The sequence below is a fragment of the Styela clava genome, chromosome 2 (assembly GCF_964204865.1).
Source record: "Styela clava chromosome 2, kaStyClav1.hap1.2, whole genome shotgun sequence".
NCBI classification, from domain to species: Eukaryota; Metazoa; Chordata; class Ascidiacea; order Stolidobranchia; family Styelidae; genus Styela; species Styela clava.
In genome coordinates, this window is record NC_135251.1 from 16,306,317 (window position 1) to 16,322,205 (window position 15,889).

Genomic DNA, 15,889 nt, shown 5'->3' on the forward strand with positions numbered 1-15,889 from the left:
TTACAACTGATTTCCCAAATTAATATTTGCAGATAATTTGGTTGTAATCATGTTTAAAAACTTGAAACAGAAAGTATCTACTGATCAAAAAGTTCGAACTCCACAGTCTGCCAATCGGGGTGATGCTTCAAGCACACCCACTGGTCGTACTGGAACATCTAGATTGCCACGACCATCCAATTCAGCGCCACCCAGGCGATCCAATTCTGAGAGTTTGAATGGTGCCAATGGTGCAGCTACTAAACAAAATAATGAATCCATGGAATCACCAGATATTGTACAACAGGTGGGAAATATATCAGGTGATGTTTCTCCCAATCCTTCAAATCATGGAGAAACGGATCAAGCACAAAAAAGTGCTCAGATAGCTACTGAAGCTGAGAAAAAAGTTCCATTTTTCAAGAGACTAGAATTTTTGACTCCTCTTAAAGATCAAGTTGCAAATAAACTTTCGGAAAGTAAGGAATCAATCAGTTCTCTCGTTGACGAAGTTCGTGGCAATGTAACAGGTTCTTCCAATGAACGATCTAAACCGGATATTGTTGCACAAACTAACGATCGTCGGCGAAGTGATTCCATTTCAGATACAGAAGAAATATCAATGAATCGGAATGCTATTGATGTAAGTGCAATTCCCAAAGAACAACTATTTGCAAAAGTAATGAGACTGGAGAAAACTCTTCTTAAATATAGAGAAAGATATGCAGAACTTGCTTCTAATTTTCGTGAGGCGAAACAAGAAAGAGAAAAGTTGCAATCAGTTATGCAACAGACCCAAGATAAAAATCTACGCAGAATTCAGGAACTCAAAGAAGCCGCAGCGTTGGATTTGAAAGCCAAAATGCATCTCGAAGAGGAGTTTCGAGTTTCTCTGGAAGAAAAAGATCAAATGATACAAGTGCTTCATACTCAAGTTGCAATTCTTAAAGATGATCCGCAGAAGTCTCCACCACCAGTACAAACTGAAACTGCTCAAGGCCAGGGAGATGATTCAAAGCTTCAAAAAAGGGTCAAAACCTTAGAAGAACAACTCAAATTTGCTAAAGATACTTGTGAAGGTCTAAGAAGCCAAGGTGATGCTTTACAAGAACAACTTAGTGAGCGATTAGAAGAATTAGAAAACCTGAAAGATTCGAACGTTGCGGAAAAGTCGAAACTTATCAAACAATTGCGTGAAGCAAAAAACGTTATTGAGAAAATTGAAGAGGACAAAGTCACTGCTGTTGCAGAGGCCAAACGACAAATGCATGAGATTCTTGAAGGTAAAGATATCGAAGTAGAATCCTTACATCAACAAGTCAAGAAACTGCAAATTGATCTTGATGAATTTAAAATGAAGAAAGAGCAACGGGAAAATTCTTTGTTGGAGGAACTTCAAAAGGCAGTTACTATTGGTAGAACAGCAGAAGCTCAAAGAGCTGATGCTTTATTGAAAACTGAAACTATACAGAAAGAAATGGAAGGCAGAATTACAAAGATTGAAGAAGAATTTGATGCGGAAAGAAAAACTTATGTTTCTGAGGTTTCACATGCAAAAGCTGATAATCTTGATATTAATGAGAAACTTGAAAATGTAATGAAAAAACACAAAAGTGATTTAGAGGCTCATACAAAAATGCATGAAGTTGCATTGCAAGAACAAGCAAAGAAATATAAACTGGAATTGGATGAAAAAGAGAATCAAATGAGATTAGCAATTGAGGAGAGAGAGCTGAATAAAATGGCTGCAGTCTCACAACAAGACACTGAAGCTCAGAATTTGTTGAAACAACTAGATACAGAGTTGGAGAATGTTCGTCAAAAAGTGGAAGAGCTTGAAAAGGCAAGAGTGGATGAGGCCAACAAACATGAAGAGGAAATTACCATTCTAAAAGACAATTTTCAAAAGGCGAGTGAAGAACATAAATTCGAACTTGACAGCCTTAAAAAATATCATGATGATCATATGACTTCGAAGGCTCAAGAGTTTTTAGAAAAATTCACAAATCAAAAGAAAAAGTTTGAAAACAAACTTCAAACAAAAGAATTGACATGGACTGAAAAGTTAGCAGAAGCTGAGAAATCATACTTACAAGAAGTTGACGATTTGAAAACACAAGTAAATGAACAAGGTAAAGAGAGGAACGAACTTTTTCAGCAACAAGCAGAGAAGGTTTCCCAACTCGAAAAAGAAGTCACTCTGTTGAATTGTGATAGGGAAGCCTTAAGTATCAAATTTTCGCAAATAGAATCTAAACTTTTTGAAAGAGATACACAATTGAAGGATTCTTTAAACGAATTAGAAGAAATCAAAAACAGTGCAACTAAAGAAAAAGAAGATTTGAATTCGAATATTGAAGCAAAAGATAACATAATTAAAGAACTAAACAGTAAAATGGAAAACTTGCAGCAGGACTTTTCACAGAAAGAACAAGAAAGCTTACAGCAGAATGAAGTTTCTCATGGAGAACTTGAAACGTTGCAGGAAAATCTGAAAAATTTACAATCTCAGAAACAGGAACTTGAACAAGCTTGCAATGCTGCTGAAGAGAAATTGAAACAAAGAGAACAGACAATGAAAAAACATGTCTTGGATATGGAGGAAAGCCATAAATCTGCAATCGGTGATTTATCATCACAGTTAGATAAAGAAAAACAGGAATCTGTGGTGAAAATTGCTACTTTAGAAAAAGAGAAATTGGATCTTCAGAAATTACAAGAAGAAACAAATAAGAAATTTCTTGAAGCTGGTGGAAGATTAAAAGCACTTGCCCAAAAATTTAAAGCCACTGTTAAAGAAAACCAGACGACTGTGACAGAGAAAGAATCTATGATTGAGAAGTCTAAAACGGAATTAAATGAAATCAAAATAAAATTAGAACAACTGGAAGGACAAAATAGAAAAATGGTTGAAAATCATGAAATGCGATTGAAAACAATGGAGTCTGAATGGGAAAACAAACTGAAAAATGAATTAGAAGGCTTGAAGGAGAAATCTGAAAAAGAATATGATGCGTTAAAAGAATCAATGATAAACACTCACAATCAAGATTTAGAATCATTGAGGAATAGTTTGAACAATGCTTTTGATGAGAACAAAAGTCATTTAGTGGAAGAATTAACGAACAAATTCAATACTGAAAAGCAAGAATTATTAACTGAACAGAGGAAGAAACTTGACACTGAAATGAGGAATTTAGAGATGAGGCTGCAAAGCGAAACATCTGATGCCACTGACAAAGAAAAATCTCTTCTACAGTCCCTTCAAGAATGCCATGAAAAAATTACTGATCTCGAAAACGAGCAATCACAAAAATGTAAAGAACTTTCTGAAGCCCATGAGAATTTGGCATGTCTCCAAGCAGATTATAAAACAAGTACTGAAAAGTTTCAGAGTAATGAGATTGAAGTAACGAATCTAAAACAGAAAGTAGATGCTGCTGAAGCTGAGCTTTCCCAATTTAGAAAGTTAAACTCTGATAAAGAATCTCAAGTTGAACAATTGATGAAGGATCTTGATATATCTAATGATAACTTAACTCAGTTACAAAGTGAAATAAAAAATCTTCAACAGCAATTAGAAGACAAATCTAATGAAGAAAAGAAAGTTGCTACTGAATTGGATGCCAAGATTTCAGAATTTAATAAACTGACGGAAAATTTCAGTGCTCAGTCTATTCAGTTAAAAGAAGTTCATGCCAAAATTTCAGAAAATGACAAGTTTTTAGAAAGCTTAAAATCAGAAAATAAAGTACATTCAGGTAAATTTGAAGCTCTGACGAAAGAGCATGCTGCTGCTTTGGAAAAGCAGAATAGTGATTGGCAAACAAAATATACTGAATTGAAATCTAAAGCCGAACAAAAAATAGCACAACAACACTCTCATCTCAAAAATGCCAAAGCTGAATTAACATCACAGCTAGAAACAATCCACAAACTTGGTGAGGAAAAGGCCTCTGCTGAAAAAAATATTCAACACCTTACTGACAGTGCAAAGCTTGTACAAGAAAATTTAACCCTTTTGGAACAAAAGCTTCAAGAGACTGAAAGTAAACTTATTGAACAGCAAAAATTTTCTGAGAAAGTTAAAAAGGATGCAGAAATTGCAGAACATTCGAAAAAAGACATTGTGGATGATTTGCAACTACAAATAAAAAACATTATGGAATCTTCTAAAAAACAAAGTCGAAATTATGATGAAATGATCAAGAAATTGGAAGAGGATGTAAATGAAAAGAATGAAAAAATTATGGAATTTGAAAAAGAAATTGAAAGTTTGAATTTGAAGCTTTCGGATGTCAATTCTTCATTTGATGGTTCACAAGTTCAGTTGAAGGAGAGAGATTCAACAATTTCTGATTTAAATGAAAAGCTGGAAAACATGAAATTAGAAATTGAAACTAAAACTGAAGACCTTGAAAACTGGAAAAAAGAAAAATTGGAAAACGATTCTTCAATGAAACTAACGCAAGCGGAAAACAACGAAATGGCAAAATCTTTAGAAAAAGTCAAAAAAGAACTTGCAGAAAAGGATGCCATTGTTGTTGAGAAAACAATACACTTGGAAAAAGAATCTAAAGAACAACTAGAAGCTCAAACTACGAAATTAAACCAAGAACATCAAAAGAAAATGGCAGATTTGAAAAAGAAAGCTGAAGTTAGACTCGCTCAAATTAAAAATACTTTTACTTCCCAATTAGAAGAAAAACTGAAATTAATTTCTCAGTTAGAAGATGACAAGAGTTCTTTGGAAGAGCAAATGGTGCAAGCCTTAGAAGAAGCTAATAAAACCAAAGAAACTGCTATTACTGAGAACAAAACATTGTTGACTGAATTTGAAAGCTTGAAAAACCAATTTGAACAATTACAAAGTGAAAAACAAGAAATGCTTTCGGCATGGGAAAAAGAAAAATTGGAAATTGAAGCTAGAATCAAAGAGGAATCTGATAAAAATATTGTCAATATGATGGAGGAAGAAAAATTAAAGTACGAGGATGAACAAGCTCAACTTGCCGAAGTGAAAGATCGACTTGAACAAGTACTTCAAGAGGCAAAGCTAAAATTGCAAGAAACAGAAAAGAAAATGGATGAAGAAAAAGATCGATCGGAAATGGCACTACAGGAAGAAAAAGAAAGGAGATTGCAGAGTGAAACACAATTGTTGGTAGCAAAAGAAGATTTTGCAAACGAAATAGAGAATTTGAAAAATAAACAAAACTTATCAGATGCTAAAATTCTTTCCCTTGAAGAAAGTTTAAAGAATATGCAAGAGACTATTGACAGCACGGAAAGAGAAAATTTGAATATGATATCAGCTCTTGAAGCCCAATTAGATGCTGCTAGAAAAAGAAGTGAAAAGTTGGAGAATGATAGAGAAACTGTAAAGCAAAATTTAAATGATACAATTGAAGATTATGAGAGGAAAATGCAGTCATTACGAGATGAAATCAGTTCATCGCAAAAACAAATGGAGGTTTTGTCTAAAACTTCAGTTGAAGATAAAGATGTGGAAGTTGAAAGAAAATTAGGAAACTTAAAAGAGGATTTTGAAAGAAGGTTGCGAGAGAAAGATGAAGAAACAACAAAGAAGATCAAGAAAATGATGACTGAATATGAAACGCAAATTCAGAAAAATAACGAGAGTTTCGACTCAAAACTTGAAAAAATGAAGAAAAAAAATTTATCATTTGAAGATTCAGTGCGATCTGATCATCACAAGGAACTAGTTTTTCTGCAAAGAGAAATTCAAGGAAAAGAAGAGAAAATGGAAGAAGTTGTCGAAAAGTACGAGTCAGAAATGCATGAAATGGAAAAAAATATGTCCGAACAAGTTGATAAAGCCATGTATCGTGCTATGACTGCTGAAAAAAAATTACAAAGTGCAGACATGGAGCAAGAAAATGAAAATTTGAAAAAACAACTAGCGGAAGTGAATAAAATTCTTGCTGATACGCAACAGAGGGAACGCGAAAATGAAATGATGCTTCAGTCGTTCCAAGCGAGAGTGTCACTTGCCACACCTCTCGCCGATCCAGATAAACTTGAATATCTAAGGAGGATTTTGTATGAATATATTATGGGAAATGAATGTGGGACTATGGCAAAAGTTTTAATACTTCTACTGCAATTTAATGAACTTGAATCACAACAAATTCTCGAAAAACATGGCTTAGCACAGAAATAACGCTATAGATTGGGGTACAAGACTTTAAGAATTTTCGTGAATGTGTCTCACTGTTTTTATCATATAATATATATACCGTACATCATATATGTTTTTTTTTTTGATACATTCAGGTATGGACCACCAACTATTTTATCACAAAATTTATTTACTTTGTGAAATAAATCGCATTCATTGAACAAAATTGTCTTTGCTAAAATATGTGTTTATAAATTGAAAGCAAGTCTATAATATTATTCGAAAATTCTAAAACTGATTATATCTCTCATTAGTTTTATAGTTTAATGAAACATGTTTCAATTCTATTCTGCGATATACCTATACGGTGCTATTTAGGTTGCTTGGTAGAAAGTATTGTTTTGGTACATCTACCATATTGTTTGGTATATTGCATTTTCACACTTGTGCTCATGTTATTCTTTTCATACCTGAATTTGGATTTCTTGTTATATTGATTTGTTATTCCATAAGCATTATTAATATGTGTGATGTTCATGTCCCATGATATTTCATTTGCTAAGTGCAATATTCGGAAATTATAAGCACAGTTGGTTGCTTTTATTTTAGATTTAAAGCAATTTTCAATGATTCATTCTTGTAGCAAGTTACGGTAGCTTTGGAGATGCTAGCCTAATTTATTATTCTTATTTTGAGTCTTTATAACAGGGGTCATTCATTTTGATGTTTCAAACAAAGACGCTTTGGGAATATATTTATATGCCAGCTGGGGTTTCGATTTTCTTGTATTTCTAAAGATGCATAAATTGGAATTGTTTTACTGTGTGAAAATTATGAATATGTTTGAGTACTATTCAAATATTGCTCCTAATTTCTGTTTAGTTAAGAATTTCTCATGAATTTGAGAACCGGTTTTTTTCTATATAAAAAAAAATTAATCATATTTTAAAAGATACTGTTTCCACATGCCTTAACTTAAACCTATTTTTAAGTGGCTTTGTAACTCGTCTATAGATGCTATATAAAGGGTGCTTTAAAAAACAGAACCCAGATCGTTTGCAACTTGCTCTAGAGCAGTGGTTTTCAAACTCTTTGAGGCCGCGCCCCCTTTTCAGAATTTGTCAAGTCTCGTGCCCCATCTCAAAAATATAACTAGCTAAGAAGGCTACAAATAACAAATAGTAAGGCAAAATTTTATTCGAAAAACATGTTGAAAATACATAGATGGAACGTAAATAGTTGAATAAATGGAAAGTTTTAAAAAACAAATAAGGCGCGCAAGATCAAATCTATCAATTATTTTTAATTAGCTTCACGCCCCCTCGAAAAATTGTTTACCTCCCCCTTGTGGGGCGCGCCTCACCACTTGAGAACCACTGTTCTACAGAGAACATAACTTTGTGCAAAGCATCTTAGAGTGTTCAAGAAATTTATGAGTTGTTTTGTACTCATTGTATTTTCGTCAAAAATGCAGTATTGCCCAATCCCTTGGCATAGTCTTCATTACTGAGAAAATGTGCAAATTTAGTTGAAAATTTCACTGGAAATTCCCTAATTTGACATATTGTTGGATTTTATCTTTGGTATTGTAAAATATTTATAACATAGCATTGATCAATAGAAATACACAAGATTATACTCTTGTGTTTTATTCAAGTGGGATTAAAACAGATAATGTTTCAATACGTTTTGAAGCCACTTCACAGGTTTTTACAACCACACGCTTGTTTTGTTATTATCTGAGTATTTAAACAAATGCTTCATGTTATATTATATACCGTATCTAATATACAGGGTTTTCATAAAGTCTGAAAAATTTTGAAATTTAATAGGGAATTCATCAATACCATATATAGTTTGTATTGGTAAAAAACTCAAACCCTGATTAAAATCAAACAAACCTTGTTAAGATATATTCCATAACAAAATTGTAATTGGACTTTATGAACACCCTATATATTCAAACAAGATTTCCAATTGCCAGTAAAACGGAAAACTTATCCTTGTCCTACTTCTATTCCCATGCACAGCCAGAACTGGTAAACTGACGAGAAGGACATGAATTCAACCGTACTTTTGTGCCAATCCGTCCATTAAATTTTATAAATTTACCATTGCCTTTTTTAGTAATAGTGCTTTAGTGTATTCGCGTTTCGTTAATATATCAGTTTTTGTTGGTCTGCTCATTATAGATCGTGAATTCAGAAAAAATTTTAATCAATTGTAATTAAAACCTTATTCAATACTGCATTGCTGAAAGTGTGATTTTTCATGAAATTTATTTTTCATATCTTTAAAAAAGTTGTGTTGTATAGTTTTTTCATGCACAGCTTACTGAATTTATTGCACGTTTGAGGAAAGTGTTGGAAGTGAGACTTGAACCTGGTATCTCTAACCTGTATCGCCAACTTGGTTATGTCTGTAATTCCAATATAGTAGGCCATCAGTGTTTGTGCAATTTCACGCTATATATTTGTTTTATCATTTTATCAACATACATATTGTATAAATTGTACATAAATAATTTTTCCATATATGTTATGTTGTAGTACCATCCGTACTACTAACATCTGGAAATATAGTTTATATTCAAGACTTCTGCTTTATAATTTGAATTTTTTTTAAACCTTGAATGTCACGTTAGATCATGTTACTATTTTTCGTACTGTCTGTTGAATATATTTAGTAGCTAGAGATTTCAAATTTTTTCTAGTATATACCCAATAGTTTGAATGTTAGCTATTCTAAATGCAAGTTTTATAGATTGGTCCAGAGATTCCCAAACTTTTCAAACTTCATACATTTACTTTCTATATTACATGTTTTTCTATATGACATGTTGGAAGTAATATTTGACATTTCAATTTTGACGAGGAGGATTTTCATAATATATGCACATTGAATCAATGCGATATATGGGGTTGTTTTTGTACATATAAACAATCGCAAGTTTAGGAAATTTTTTAGAAAATGATTTTATATTTCGACTCACACTCAAAATTATGTCACACTACTGTGTGACACACAGTTTGGGAACCACTGGCATAATCCAAGCAGTTGGTTATGTATTTAGTAAACACATTCATTTTCTGTTTTCATTTTCTGTCTATATTCTTTGCATATATTTGAGATTTGCATTGTTTGGAATTTTCAATCTAAATTTTGAATTTAGCATTTGTCCTCTAGTATAATATCTGTCATCTCTATCTTTTGCTGTACTGAAATTTCATTTCAAATCATGATCTAACGATTATGTGCTGGTGTTGCTAATTCATGCAAATGATATATGGTTTATCATTGGCTTTTCTTTGATTGGATATTGTTTCATAGATGTTATATATTCAATTTATTTTAAATCATACATCCTTATGTGCCTTGTTATTATATTTACAGCCTTACATTTGCAAGATGTTATATAATTTCATAAATATTAACTAGATATGGCTTGCAGTTTAAAACAAACTTGTGTTATTGAGGATGTTACATCTGTCAGAAAATATTTATTTCCGGTCAGAGATGCAGGAAATGAACAGCAAATGAAAGGTTTGCTATATTTTATCATCTAAATACTAATAGTTGGGAATTGTAGGCTTGGATGTTGAAACAGTAGAATACTTGGATACATTCAACATCATCACTAGCTGTTCATGCCACTGCAAGCAGATAGCCTCCACATTTGACGCCAGGTACTCCTCTTTCGAGCAAGTTGCATCCAGGTTTGTGCTGGTGGATTCATGTGTGAATAATGCATACTCTTCTGTGTATGACCATTCTATTCAATTCAATAGTCTTGTTCCATATTAAAACAAATTCATCAATTACGGTAATACTATTCAAATTTTTATATTGGCTTCAAGCTCAAATTTACAAATTGTGCTAAAATTGCTACCATTTTACTTTTTTTTAACATGGCTTATTTGTACGTCTTTCACTCTAAACAAAGCTCTGCACAAGTAGCAATTGTTAAGGGTTAGTAGCTAACTACTATATGGAAGTACTCGACATGGCTGGTATTCGAAAATAACATCTAGCCTATATTATATATAGATAATGATGCTGATGGATGGAATGAAGATGATTGGGCGAATAATTGGGAAAATGACAATGAAGACAATAGCAAGCAAAAGGTTGCTTAAAAATTATTTAATAATTGATAATTTAGTAGTGGACAATTATTTCAGGGAGAACATTTCACTTTTCATTCTTTTTAATCGAAAAAAAGATATCACTTTTAGAAGTCTGAATAATATAAATCATCAGAAATTGAGACAATTTTGCTTTTAGTGGAATTTTAATCACAGATGGCCAAAGTCTAATAACTTTCTATTCTGAACACATTCTAAAATAATGTTCGTGATTATCGAATATATTTCCATGTTCAGCGAATAACATGTTTTTGATAAATTTTGGAAAGTAAAGTTATACAGTTATTGGATTGGATTTATATTTTTTGAAGTTTTCATAAATAGGATATTTAAATTACTGTAAGGCATTTTTGGTCATTCTGTGACATTTAAAATTATAATTTCAAATGAAACTTTCAGTTCATTTTTAGAATCAGGATTTTAAAATATTGAATATAATAAATAAATTGATTCGAATATTTCACTTGCTTGAGCAACAATGGGTTGAAACACACATTTTCATATGATCTTATTTCACAGCTTTTGCTCTGAATAAGGGTCTGTATAAGCAGCCACTAATGATGTAAGAAGCTAATAATCTTTTCAGTTCAGCATTGACTGCCCAATTTAATATGAGTGTATTGTTTTACCTGCTAGGCCTTCGCACCAACAAATATTAATATTTTAAATATTATTTCTTCTGGTATCAGGATGAGAATGATTCTTCAGATGATCAAGAAAATAACTGGTTCCATAAATGCCAGATAGCATTCTCACCTACCTATGATTTGTTGGTAATAGGTTATGCTGGAAAGATCATTCTACTTGCAGGTTGGTTGTGACAGAAGTTGAATTTTTTAAAAAAAAACTCTTTTTATTTTGAGAATTGTCAAAGAATATTTGATAATAATATTATGTTTGAAAGAATAGCAACTCGATCAATATAGACTATGTTTCTGAATCCTAATCATGAATCTGATTATTTAACCATAAACACAGGTGCTATGAATAGAAATGTCCTTGATTTAAGTTTCGAAATTTTTTTAATACCAATATACATATCAAATTAAATTTTGCAAATGCGATTGATAAGAACACTGCTTTTTTATGAAATGGCTTTTGCTCAGAACAACCTACATTACAATGATTAATATTTAGCGATATTTATTAAGGGACTCTTATTTTTTGAAACACCAGAATCTTCCCTGGTTCTGGTATTATACCGTGGTTGACGGGATGGTCATGATATTTGAACCATAGGTGTGTTACCTGCGATGTGAACTCAGTTAATAAGCCTAACCCTTTAACCGCAAAATTAGTATAGGCTATTATTTATAGATTGTGATTGTATCAGAAGTAACGCGCATTTTGATTTGAGAACACCAAATTATTCAAACATCGATAGTTGAAAATAGTTCGTATTAATTTATATTAAATATATTTCTTACTTTCCAAATGATTTTTTGAATTTAGAATTCAAATTTAGGTTCAATTTGTTTCAATTAGATTCCCGAGATTTATACCATAACAAATATCTTTTTAATGTCTGTTATTGTTGCTTTACAGCCAAATCTGAGGGTCATAGTGCAAGAAGCCATGGGACTAGAAAATACAAAATTGCAACACAAATGGAAATATCAGAAGAATCGGGGTATATTATTTTTTACTCTCAGTTAATGCAGAAGCTAATCGTTAGTAATTGTATAACAGTTTTTATACAATATTATACTCTTTTCTCTTGGAGCAAGGTCCTATGTTAACGGCCACTCATATCTAAGGATCACAATGAGCTACTATTTTTGAGAAGGACCGGAATTTGTCCCTTTAGTACACCCTGGTAACGTTGTGGCCATGAAATTTGAAGTCTAGATGTGTATACTGGAATGCCAATACGGCCAAGTCTAACGCTTCACCCACTGGCCAATGCGCCCACGGTATAGACAGAATAGGCTTAGTTTCTCACCCTTAAGTGAAAAATACAGCTATTTTTCATGTTTATTCTTTTTGGGAGATATCTTGGATTGTCACATGGGCCTATTTAATATATTCAGGTTTTATGCAAACATCACTTTTGCTATCTGATAACAGGCTGTAAATTGTTACCCTATATTTAACATGACAATTTTTGAACATCCATGTTATCAAATGCTTACCGGTATGTCTTTTTCCCCAATTTCCTATTCAAGATGGGGAAAATGGAAATTACTCTATTTGAAGAAATGAAAAAATTCTCAAATTTGGTAAATGCTTCTATTTTATGGGCTTGAAATAAAACCTTTTATCCAGGGAACACATCACAAGTATCCTTTGTATTCCTCTTGTATCTTTGAAGAAGACTTCACATGGCAGCGTGGACTGGAGTTGCATAGTCGTCGGTTTTTCGTCAGGGTATATAAGAATGTATACAGAGGTATGAATTTAACACAGTGTATCTCGACCTCTTTTGTGCCATGGACCCCTTTGATGGTTTGCCATAAAGTTGTGGACTTATTAAAACCGGTCAAAACTGTTATGCACTGGTGACCTCTACTAATGCTTCTCATCAAAACTGCACATAGAGGCAATCGTGAATTTGACAACATGAGATGTGCTTTGTCATGTATGAGATATCCACGTGAAAAATAGTGCCAAATGTTGCATTGAGGTTCTATTGAACCAAGCAAACTAAATATTTTGTGTTATTCCTTGCCTTTGATTTTTTGTGTTGCATTTTACCATTCCATTTTAATTTTTCCATCATATCATGCATGGAAAGCTCATGGCCCCCTTAAAATCTAGCTGTAGACCCTCGGTAGGGAAGCGCTAATATAATGTAATATTTTCCATTCATCCATTTCAGTATACATTATATTTTATTACTTGGAAACGAAATCATTAAATACAGTATTCGATTACGGTTCACTGTACATGTGTGATTTTATAGTATAATTGTTGTATTCATTGAACAATCTGCTAACTGGACTATGCTTCACTGGCTTAGAGTTATTAGCTAGACTAAATATTTCTTCAAAGTAATTCTTTAATCTGGGACAAAACCAGTGGATTAGGATTAGGTATGAACATATAATTTAGCAAATGAAGCCAATAATGTAAAAGGGTTGGTTTATTATTTGTATGAAAAAAGTGTGGGGAAATATTTAATGGATTCGGAGATGTACCACTTAAATTTCTGGTTCCTACAGCTTTGTATACATTCTGTATACAATTTTTCATTGCTTGAAACACGTTTCAGACCTTCAAGGCTCTTGAGAGCCCACGTTTTCTGGCATTGGGCCGGACCAGCTAGCTGATACAGGCCAACTTTGGCAAACGACTTTGGCTCCAGATCATGGTCCCGAGCCCTGATAGTGACACCATCAAATTTATGTATTTCCACGTTTTATCATCAAAGATAATCTGGTTTATATATTTTTCTCAATTATGCTGATTTCATTTTTAGAATGGTGCTTTATTGATCTCTCAATTGCTTCACGAATCTCCTGTTATGGAAATTAAATGTAGAACACTTGATCATCATTCTCACAAAACTGGAATTTCTACACCAGACCAACCTGATGAAGTTACAATATTATATGGCGATGCTCTCGTATTACTCGAAGGATTCAGTTTGTTTCAAACATTGAGAGCTTGTAGGAGTCAAGTGGCATTGGGTGAATAAAAGATTTCAAAATATTGAAATTCTCAATATATTGAGAGACGTTGATTTAATGCGATTGACACATTTTGACTAACTCCTTTCAAGTTTAATCAAAGTGCTCTGTTGAATGATATTCATTTTTATTAGTAAGTTTCAATAATATTTCCAATTGAGGCTGATATGAACATTATAGTTGGAAGTACAAATGCATAGAAGGGCTATAAGTACCGGTAGTATTTTTTCACCTAAATTAAGGCAACATGCATTCACTCAAAAATTAAGGAGATTGATCTCCGAGCGAAGTTAAGGACAACAACTACTGAAATTATAAGGAATTATAGGGTGAATTATGTGTTGGTAAATACCAATTAACACAAGGCTTGACCATTTCATGTCAATCCGATCAAATAAACAGCTATATATTAGTGAATTCCAGATAACTCACGCTCCAGAATTTTTTTTTTATGTTAGGTAGATACACTGACTGAGTTTGACAGGCTTGGATGCTGCAAATAAATAAATACATATAACACAAGTTACACAACATATATTCACTTTGGAAATGTTAGTAGCTGCTGATCTAATTTTTTTTATCCATAATATATCTGACTTTCTTATTTGCATTTGGATTCTTGTCAGATGAATTTGACTTGAATGATAAGCTGTGAATGAGCCAACACAGGAAATAAAGTTTTTGGTCAACAACTTCAGCAAATCACAACTTCTTTTAACCACTATTCATTGTTTTTATCCCGTGAAACCCATCATTATCAGTGAAACATTCCAGAGCTTTATTGATCAATCTTTTTTTTAATTTAGCTGCTGCTAGTGGAGGTATGACTATTGAACCACCACCAATGTCTTACAAAAAATGGAGACTAACAAGTCATCAGAGTCCAATCTCATCTCATATCAGTCCTGGTGTTCTCATGCCTGATCCTTTCAATCAAATGAAAACAGCATCAATATTAGGTGGATATTCTGCTGATATTCGAAACACCGCACCTGCTATGTCTTGCTTTATAGCAACAGGGACTTCTCCATTCACAGGATTCTATTATGCTGTAGAAGTAAGTATTTTATTGAATAGAAAAGCTTTTAAAAATAAGACAAAATATCCCGAATTGTTATGACAATTGTTGGTTGTTGCGATACTATCACAGTTCATTTAAAATTTCGGTACTCCCGAAGTATGCGAACCAAGATGGCGGACCCCGGAACGTAGTATGTGTACCAGGTTAGGGTTAGGCCATAATTTCAGTTCAATTTTCCCTAATTTTACCGCTGTTACGAGTTCGGGAACTAGCCAAGTGTCTCCCTAAGTATTTGTACCTGAAACTATGGCTTAATCCTAACCTGGTACGCATACTACGTTCATGTGTCTGCCATCTTGGTTCACATACTTCAGGAGTACCAAAGTTTTTACCCATTAGGTCGTCTGTCCATCTAATGTCATAGATATTGAAATTTCAATTTTGAATTGTTTAGGAATCAGGAAGCACTTTCAATATCAGTCCAAATTCGACTCCCACTCGCAATTCAAACAAGTTACAATCAAAAAGAAAAAGGTCATTCAATGACCCCACTTGGGACATAGCTAGAAAACGGCACAAAATTGACCCAATATCTAATGTAAGGTTATATCCCTTGTATAATATTCTAAGATGTTTTATTTTATACTTTTCATTCTCTCACTCTGGCTCCAAAAAGGGCCGCTACGGAGCCCCACAATAAATTTATGAAAATAAAAACAAAGAAAGACGTTGTTACTGAGCGATTAATGTTAATTAGAGTTCCTGAGTAAATCAAAATTATATTCCCATGATTTATTTTCTACTTTGTATTTGAAAAATATTCAAATTGTGGCAACAAGGTGGTAATAGAAATATGGCATTATCTATTGAAAAGCTTTGACTTTAATATATCTGGGGTAGCAATTTAAAAAATTCAAACCCTATATCGAAATTTAAGTATTCTAGAATGTCAAAAAAGGGACATACTTTTTAT

The 15,889-nt window shown here is 32.8% G+C and overlaps 2 protein-coding genes across 3 annotated transcripts in view; both read left to right on the forward strand.

Moving 5' to 3' along the window:
- On the forward strand, positions 1-7,041 carry LOC120335522 (uncharacterized). Its single transcript, XM_039403039.2, has one exon. It carries the CDS (start codon positions 50-52, stop codon positions 6,161-6,163), a length of 6,114 nt encoding a protein of 2,037 aa, XP_039258973.2. The 5' UTR covers positions 1-49; the 3' UTR covers positions 6,164-7,041.
- The window catches only part of LOC120335448 (rab3 GTPase-activating protein non-catalytic subunit-like), a 27,576-nt gene continuing 17,878 nt past the window's right edge, over positions 6,192-15,889 (forward strand). The window contains exons 1-8 of one of the 2 annotated variants that reach the window (XM_078120568.1): positions 7,195-9,664; positions 10,169-10,248; positions 10,956-11,076; positions 11,812-11,896; positions 12,532-12,655; positions 13,685-13,895; positions 14,702-14,952; positions 15,371-15,514. In XM_078120568.1, coding sequence (XP_077976694.1) covers positions 9,562-9,664; positions 10,169-10,248; positions 10,956-11,076; positions 11,812-11,896; positions 12,532-12,655; positions 13,685-13,895; positions 14,702-14,952; positions 15,371-15,514 — 1,119 coding nt within the window. In that variant the 5' untranslated portion in view covers positions 7,195-9,561. Of the gene's footprint in view, positions 9,665-10,168; positions 10,249-10,955; positions 11,077-11,811; positions 11,897-12,531; positions 12,656-13,684; positions 13,896-14,701; positions 14,953-15,370; positions 15,515-15,889 lie in introns of both variants that reach the window. The other variant, XM_078120573.1, reaches the window with a different exon arrangement.